The sequence below is a fragment of the Chrysochloris asiatica genome, unplaced genomic scaffold, assembly GCF_000296735.1.
Source record: "Chrysochloris asiatica unplaced genomic scaffold, ChrAsi1.0 scaffold00046, whole genome shotgun sequence".
NCBI lineage: Eukaryota > Metazoa > Chordata > Mammalia > Afrosoricida > Chrysochloridae > Chrysochloris > Chrysochloris asiatica.
The window spans coordinates 6,760,262-6,769,857 of NW_006408564.1; the positions used below are offsets into that span (position 1 = coordinate 6,760,262).

Consider the following 9,596-nt stretch of genomic DNA (forward strand, 5'->3'; position numbering starts at 1 on the left):
AGAAAGAATCCAAATGGTGATATAAATAGTGCATTATAAACCACAGCCGTAAATATTACTATGATATACCCAACCCATCATGGTGTTAGAAGAACTGACTAAACTATCCAAAGCAAAGGAACTTGCATAGGGCATGGAACATAGAGATGGTATAAATGTTAGTCCATTTCCCATTTTACCTGTAGTTGTCGGATACTGATGCGTAAGTCAGATTCATTAAATCCATACGGAATATTCCAACCAAGAGGACCAAATTTCTTTCTCTCTTGCACAAGGGCATGAAAAAAACAAACTCCAAACAGCAACTTCTCCCATGCCTTTAAAATTATACAACAACAACAAAAAAATTTGAGTGGATTAGATGATCACGTTCATTATAAGTTTCTATGCTTGTGTATCTCTGCAAAAAAGATATACTATTTAAAATAATACTGAGTATAAAAAGTAATTAATCTCTTATTCTGTAGGCTTAATTAAAACCTTCAAAGCTAGAAAAACCACAATAATATTAAATCCTATTAAAATGCAGTAACTTTATTATTTTACCAAAGTACATGCGAATAATACTTAGGTATTATTCACAGATATTTCTGATTTTAATCCTCAGATGTTATTCTGTAGACTCACTGGCATATGCTTGAGAATGTAAGTGCAGCAGACCATTAACAATTGTAATGTGAACAAATCCCAATATAAAATTCCCTACTTTGTGACTTTGCATTTAGAGATAATTTTTTAAAAACATTGTTTATATAATCTGTCCATATGTATGACATATATGCTGTGATGGATCATGGTCCTCTCCCTAAATCTATGTTGTTGCGCTGGATAATGCTCACCAGCTCTGTGAGGTCCCCGCAAGTAAATTTCAAGTATACTACATAAAGGTATTTTAAGTTGACCATCCCAAACATCACCCCAAATCCAATAAATAACTGCCCTGCTATTTACATATGAAGTATTTACATGTGTAGCAGAAATGCTTTATATAATATTACAATGCAAGTGTACCATGCTTTTCTCAACAGCTGTGTCTTGAAATGTACATAAATCAAAACATTTTAAATACACTGGATTAATTCTGTGCTGAAACATTTAATAAGGAGAAAACTCTTAAACAACAAGAAAACTTAATTTATACACATTTCTCACATGTTTCCACATAATGGGTTTTCTTACAGCAAGAATTGTTTCTAAATGCTTTGAAAAACTGAATGGTTGTGTTTATTTCAGTGTTTAGTCCTTTATGTAGATTGGGCTCCTCTAAAAGCCTAACCTGAGAGGAGGATTAGGGTGTATGTGGGTTGATTTGGAAGGTAATCCCAGGAAGTGAGAAGGAAGTTGTTAGGAAAGAGACAGGGGAAGAGGAAAAATCAACATAAGGGTGAGCTATTGCAGCTGTTGCTTGACGAAGTTGACTTGATTCTGCTGGGACAAGTGTTCCCTGAATGGTTGAGGGGTTCCCTAAAGATGATCTTTCCTTCACATTTCTGGTCTGAGCTTGTGCATTCTGGTCTGAGCTTGACCACACAGGTTCCTATGGCATCAGAGAAATACTGGGGGCAAAAAATAGTAAGAGGTATACTATCTTTCTACGAAGAACATTGTCAGCCTAAAATGAATCTAAGCTCACAAAGAACTATCTTCTGCAGCTATGGCTGAAATGAGATGTGGGCTGAGCTGAAGAGATGTGACAAGGAGTCTGAAAGGAGTTTACCACAATCCTTTTATCTATCTATCTATTTATATCTAGTAACCAGATATTCTAAAAAATTGTTGAACATTAAAAATATTTTCTTATGAAACAATTAAAAGCCTTTTCTTCCCAAATACTAGTTTGTTTGCTTTTTCAGTGTGTTTTCCCCCACCAATTTCTGAATTATATTTTTCAGGGTATATTTGATGACTCCTGGTGTGGCGCTATAGGATCAGCACTGGAATACCAACCACAAGGTCTGCAGTTCAAACCCACCAGCTGCTCCTCGGAACCCTATAAAGGGTCCCTATGTGTTGGAACTGACTTGGTAAGATTCCTGGTGTGGTGTAGTAGGATCAGCACTAGAGTATGAACCACAAGGTCAGCAGTTCAAACCCACCAGCTACCCCTCTGAAACCGTATACAAGGTCGCTATGAATTGAAACTGACTTGATGGTACTTAACAACAACATTTTATGAATAACCCAAGGGGGAAGGCAGCAGGATGCAGCTTTCTCTAAATAAAGATGGTATTACTGACTTGCTTTCAATAGAGAATGTATTTTCCTTTGTTTCCGGCCAGTCTCCTTAGTGGTGGTGGTTATGTACCATTGAGTGGGTTCCAACTCATAGAGTCCTATAGAGCTTCTGAGCCTGTAAATCTATACAAGAACAGAGGGATTTCACAATCTTACCCCAATATCCCATCTATCTCTATCTACTCTAATTTTTTTTATCACTTTAGCCAAGATGCGCTCCTCATTGCTCTTTCCATAACCTTATCAGAATTCTGTCCCTGTAAATGTACTTCTCATGCCTACTTCAAATGTTAACTTCCTCCATGAAGTTTTCCTCAACTAATCCAAGAGGAATGAATCACACACAGTGAGAAGAGTCAAAATGTTGTGGGTTCCATATCTAACCTAAGACACTTATGAGCTATATGGCCTTGATAATTTTCTCAATTTACCCAAGCTTCAGTTCCTTTATTTAAAAACAGTGGTATGAAAATGATACATTTATTACAGAGTTGTTGGAGGCTTATATATTTAAATTACTTGGGACCTGTTGGTCCTCCCATAGTTTATAACTCTATCATGGATAATGAGAGCAGTAGTTCCCAACCTAGTTGAATATGTGAATTTCTGTATTTATATAGTTCTTGAGCTCTACTTCAGACCTAGGGAATCAGAATCTCCAAGGCTAGGACATCTTTAATAAGCTCCTTGGGCTTATTGCCATTGTGATTGGGTTCATCCTGCACAGGGTTCCCTCAATTACAATATAAGCTCCATTGGGATAGAGTTTTTATGTTTGTTTGCTTTTTTCATGTCATTATATCTCATATATGTATATACATAATGAGATATATTGTTGTTGTTGTTAGGTGCCATCGAGTCGGTACGGACTCATAACGACCCTATGCACAGCAGAATGAAACACTGCCCAATCCTGGGCCAACCGCACAACTGTTGCCACACTTGAGCCCACTGATGCTTCCAATTTGCCAATCCATATCTCTGGGGTTCTTCCTCTTTTTCTCTGACCCTCCACCTTACCAAACATGATATTCTTCTCCAGTGACTGGTCCCTCCTGACAACATGTCCAAATTATGAGAGATGAAGTTTGGCCATCTTGGCCTCCAAGGAGCACTCTGGCTGCACTTCTTCCAATACAGATCTGTTGGTTCTTTTGGTAGCCCATGGCACTTTCAACATTCTCCTCTAATACCATAACTCAAAAGCATCAATTCTTCTATGGTCTTCCTTATTCATTGTCCGGTTTCACATGCACATGAGGTTATTGAAAATACCATGGCTTGGGTAAGGTGCACCTTAGTCCTCAAGCTGACATATTTGCTCTTCAACACTTTAAAAAGGTCTTATGCAGCAGATTTGCCCAAGGCAATACGTTGTTTAATTTCTTGACTGCTGCTTCCATGAGTGTTGATAGTTGATCCAAGAAGAATGAAGTCCTTGACAATGTCAATCTTTTCTCTGTTGATTACAATGTTGTTTATTGGTCCAGTGGTGAGGATTTTTGTTTTATTTACATTGAGATGCAATCCATACCAAAGGCTGTGGTCTTTGATATGAGATATATAATATTATATATATGTTGTTGTAAAATATATATATATATAAAACATAACAACTATATATATGTTGTTGTTATGTGCTGTGGAGTTGGTTCCGACTCATAGTGACCCTGTACAGGGTTTCCAAGACTGTAAATCTTTACAGGAGCAGAACATATTTCTCCTGCAGAACAGCTGGTAGCTTCGAACTGATGACCGTGAGATTAGCAGCCCAATTCGTAACAACTATGCTACCAGAGTGCCTATATATAATAAATAACACACACACACACACACACATATGTATGTATATTGTTCTTAAATGCAGTTGAGTTGGTTCTGATACATAGCAATCCTGTATATGGTTTCCGAGGAGCAGTTGGTGGGCAGCTGGTGGGCTTAAACTGCTGATCTTTTTTGTGGTCCAGTACTGATCCTAGAGTATACATACATACATACATACATACATACATATATATAATCTTGGAATAGATTGACCAAACAACAACCCATATCTCATATGACTTGTCTATGACTTTGTCACACTGTGGTGGCTTGTGTGTTGCTAAGATACTGGAAGCTATGCCACCAGTATTTTAAATACTAGCAGGGTCATCCATGATAGATCAGTTTCAGTAAAGCTTCCAGACTAAGGCAGACTGAAAGAAGGAGAATTAGACTATTTTTAAATGTTTAACCACTGAAGACCTTATAAATAACAGTGGAACACTGTCAGATATTCTGATATTCCGATGAAAATGTTATAAATAACAGTGGAACACTGTCAGATATTCAGATATTCCGATGAAAATGTTATAAATAGCACAAGAATACTATCAGACATTGTGCAGAAAGATGAGCCCCTCAGTTTGGAAGATACTCAAAATATGATTGGGGAACAGCAGCTGCATCAAAGTAGAGTTGACTGTGATGACATGAATGAAGTAAATCTTTTCAGACCTTCATTTCCTGACAGAGCACAACTCAAAATAATCTGATCACAAAATGCACATTGTATGAATCTAAGAAAATTGGAAGTGGTCAAAATTGAAATGGAATGCATAAAGATTGACATCCTAAAGACTAGCAAGCTGAAATGGACTTGTATTGGACATTTTGAATCTAACAATCATATGGCCTATTGTGCCAGGAAAGAAATTCAAAATAACATTTTAAGGTCTATCTTGAAATACAATGCTGTCTGTAATAGGGTGAAATCCATATGCCTACAAGGAAGACCAGTTAATACCACCATTATTCAGAATTATATAACAACTACTAAAGTCAGTAATGAAAAATCTGAAAAATTCTATAAGCTTCTTCAGTGTGAAACCGATCAAACATAAAGCCAAGATATATTGATCATTACTAGTGTCTGGAATGTGAGATTTGACACAAAGAGGAAGGGTCAGTAGCTGGAAAATATGACCTTGGTGATAGAAATGATGCTGGAGATCACATGACAGAATTTTGCAAGATCAGTGACTTCTTCATTGCAAATACCCTTTTTTTTTTTTTTTTTTGCAAATACCTTTTTTAAACAACATAAAAGATGAAAATATACATGGATCTCACCAGGTGGAATACACAGAAATCAAATTGACTACATTTGTGGGTAGAGAGGGTAGAAAACCTCAATCTTACCAGACAAAGTAAAGCCAGGGGCTATCTGTGTAATGGACCATCAAATGCTCATATGCAAGTTTAGGGCAAAGCTTAAGAAAATTAAAGCAAATCACAAAGAGTCAAAATATGACCTTGAACATATGCCACCTGAGTTAAGAGTCCATCTCAAGAACAGATTTAATGCAGTAGACACTAATGACTGAAGACAAGAAGAACTGTGGGATGACATCAAGAACATCATACAGAAAGAAAGTAAAAGGTCATTAAAAAGACAGGAAAGAAAGAAAAGACCAAAATGGAGGTCAGAAGAGACTCTGAAACTTGCTCTCCAACACAGAGATGCTAAAGCAAATGGAAGAACTGAGGAGATAAAAGAGTTGAATAGAAAATTTCAAAGGGCAGCTCAAGAAGACAAAGTCAAGTACTATAATTAAATGTGCAAAGCCCTGGAGTTAGAAAACCAATGGGAGAACAAGCTCAGCATTTCTCAAGTTGAAAGAACTAAAGAAAAAAGTCAAGCCTCAATTTGAAATATTAAAGGATTCCATGGGTAAGATATCGAATGATGCAGAAAGCATCAAAAGAAGAGGGAAGAAATACACAGAACCACTCTACCAAAAATAGTCAATGTTCAACTATCTATAGAGATAGCATATAATCAAGAATCAGTGGTACTAAAGGAAGAAGTCAAAGCTGCACTGAAAGTATTGCAGAAAAACAAGGCTTCTGGAATGATGGACTATAAATGGAAATGTTTTAACAAACTGATGCAGTACCAGAGGTGCTAACTCATCTATGCCAGGAAATTTGGAAGACAGCTACCTGGCCAATCTATTGGAAGATATCCATATTTGTGTCCACTCCAAAGAGAGGTGACCTAGTGGAATGTGGAAATCATCTAACAAAATCATTAATATCACATGCAAGTAAAATTTTGCTGAGGAAAATTAAAAAACAGCTGTAACAGTACACCAAGAAGGAACTGCCAGAAACACAAGCCAGATTCAGAAGAGAACATAGAGCTAGAGATATCATGGCTGATCAGAGATGGGTCCTGGCTGAAAGCAGAGAGTATCAGAAAGATGTTTACTTGTGCTTTATTGACTATGCAAAGGTTTTAGAGTGTGTGGATCGTGAAAAGTTATGGGTAACATTTTGAAGAATGGGTATTCCAGAACATCTGATTGTACTCATGAGTAATCAGTACATAGACAAAGTGGCAGTGGCCTAACAGAACAAGGGATTACTGAGTGGTTTAAAATCAGGAAAAGTGTATGTCAGAGTTGTATCCTTACACCATGCTTATTCAATTTGTACGGTGAGCAAATCATGGGTTACATGGAGGAGTGGCATTACAATTGGAGGCATTACAACTCATTAACTACCTGTGACATTTAAATTATACAAATTTGCTTGTTGAAAGTGAGGAGGACTTAAAATACTTATTCATGAAGATCAATGAATACAGCCTTCAGTATGCATTTCATGTCAATGTAAAGAAAACAAAAATCCTTACAACTGGACCAATAAATAACATTATGACAAACGGGGAAAATATTTAAATTGTCAAAGATTTCTTTTGTTTGGATCCATCACGGATCCCAGTAAAAGACTCATGGATCCAACATTCAAGGAAGCAGCAGTTAAGAAATCAAATGACATATTACACTGGGCAAATCTGCTGCAAAAGACCTCTTTAAAGTGTTCAGGAGCAAAAATATCAGTTTGAAGACTAAGATGTACCGTACGCAAGTCATGGTATTTTCAATGGCCTCATATGCACGTGAAAGCTTGACAATAAGGAAGACTGTAGAAGAATTGATGCATTTGAGTTGAGGTGTTACAGAATAATATTGAAGGTACTATGGACAGCCAAAAGGCTGTGTTGGAGGAAGCACAGTCAGAATGCTCTTTACAAGCAAGGATGGCAAGACTTGGTCTTTCATACTTTGGATGTATTGTCAGGAGGGACAATGAAAAAGAGGAAGTACTCCAATTAGGCGTATTGGCACAGTGGCATCAGTACCAGATCCAAGTGAACCAAAACTGTGAGGTTGGCGCAGGATTGGCAGCGTTTCATTCTGCTGTGCCATTGGGTCGCTATGATTTGAAACCGACTCCATGGCACCTAACAACAACAAGTATCTCACATATGCTTTTTTCTTTTTCATTGATCTATTACCAGTTGTTAGGAGACTGCCGTGTACCCAGTACGTGTTTAATAAACATTGAATAAATGAGTGAATGGAGATAGAAAAATGCATCCTTGCTCTTATACAGAACACAGTTGAATACAGGAGACAGATATTTAAACTGTCAAATAACTAATATCATTGCTTGTTATTGTTGTTGTTAAGTGCTACTGAGTTGGTTCTGACTTATTGTGACCCTGTAAAAGTTTTCCAAGGAGTCTGAACTGCAGTGCTTATCTAGTAGTACCACACTAGAACACTTAATATCATTGCTAGGTAACTAAAATGCCCAACAGTTTGTAATACAAAGACCAATTAATGACCTCCATTTAATGGCCAAATGATACTTGTTCAAATTATTATGGGCCCAATTGACAGAAATAGCCTTATTAATGGTCATTCCAGCTACTTCTTCTGAGAAGCTCCACGGGACTGCCTACAAATAAATCAACAGCAGAAATCATAGGGCAATGTTTCTCTAAGTGTGATTCCTGGGCAAACATCTCCTAGGAACCTGTTAAAAATATAAAATTTCAAACCCTGCCGCAGACCTACTAGTCTGAAACTGGGGATGCAAAGCAGCAATATGTGTTTTAATAACGCAATCAGGTGATTCTGAGGCACACTAAGTTTAAGAACTGTGGTCATGGGGTATTTATACTCTTCTTCTTTCCCAATTGTTTTTCACTACCAGATACGTTGCTTGGTGAATGCTTATCCATCGCCACTGGTCATCATGAAAACAGTATGTGGCAAGAATGTTGACTTTGGATGTCCCACAGATTCTTATACATGGGGATCAAGGTTATTTGCTCAATGCCGTGATACTCAGTGTTACCCGAGCCTCAAAGTAACTCTACCTGTGTTTAGAATCTTTCAAGTTCTCCTTCTGTTTCTGGCACTACCTCAAATTTCAAGAGCTCAAATCTTAGGTGCTAGATAGCAATTAAGCACCATAACACTTGCTCCATTCTACTAAGCTCTCTTTGTAGCTAAAACCACCAAACATCCCCCCTCCCCCAACTCTGGTGGAGTTACAAACAAAATTATTGTTAGAGGTTTGAGAAAGTATCATTAAGCAGAAGAAACTTAGCTGACTTACAAATAATTCAATCCTTTATTCTACCATCACATCATTCTTTTCCTAGCTCAATAAGAAAGTATGAAAATAGCATGTGTTGGGGGTAAAAGTAATGTTTCCTGGCCTTTCTCCATCCTTATATTAACTTATTGCTAGAAAGAGGAGTGATCTATATGACTGGTAAATGTAGAGAAAATTAACCAAATACGCTTAGCTCAGCTTCTCTCTGTTTTACCAGTAAGCTTCCTACAGGAAGTTGAGTTTTCCTCTGTTCCTCTGCGTGAATAAATCTAACTAATTCTGGAGTTCAGTAGTAGGAAGTCCATGCATTCACAGACATAAGGTATACCTTCTAATCTAGACTATATCAGTAATCAAAGTTATATTTGGCTTCCACATATTTGCCTATTCTTTTCTATTTCTTAAATGAATTGAATTCAGGGTTTGAACAGCAATCCAGTGCTTATCCTACAGCACCACACTAGAACACCGAATATCATTGCTTGGAAACTCAATGAAAAGAATTCAGGCAATTATAAAGTTTCTAATTTCATGTGCAAAACTGTTTTGGACGGGTATATTAAAAAACATTGATATGTTCACTTGTTACTATTAGAGCTTAAGTTCCATGAAGGAAGATCTGTGTTGCTGTTTTGACCTGTTTTGTTCCATCCTCTTTGTAGCTAATGCTTAGGAGAGTGCCAAACACACATACTTGCTAAAAGAATGAATGAATGGTATGAAAATATATTTCTATTCTTGGGTCTTAAAAAACACTGTTGGTCTTTGGTTTATAAACTAAGATTCATTCATCAAAATTTATTCAAATGTCTTATATATGGGAAGTTGTTGTTGTTGTTGTTGTTAAGTGCCGTCGAGTCGTTTTCAACCCATAGCAACCCTGAACAGGGTTTCCGAGGCTG

At 37.1% G+C, this 9,596-nt stretch overlaps 1 protein-coding gene across 1 annotated transcript in view; it reads right to left on the bottom strand.

The window, feature by feature from the left end:
* The window catches only part of DNAH12 (dynein, axonemal, heavy chain 12), a 397,890-nt gene that overhangs the window by 53,215 nt on the left and 335,079 nt on the right, over nt 1-9,596 (bottom strand). Inside the window, exon 48 of the mRNA XM_006862120.1 lies at nt 180-317. Within this exon, the coding sequence (XP_006862182.1) occupies nt 180-317 (138 nt within the window). The remainder of the gene's footprint in view (nt 1-179; nt 318-9,596) is intronic.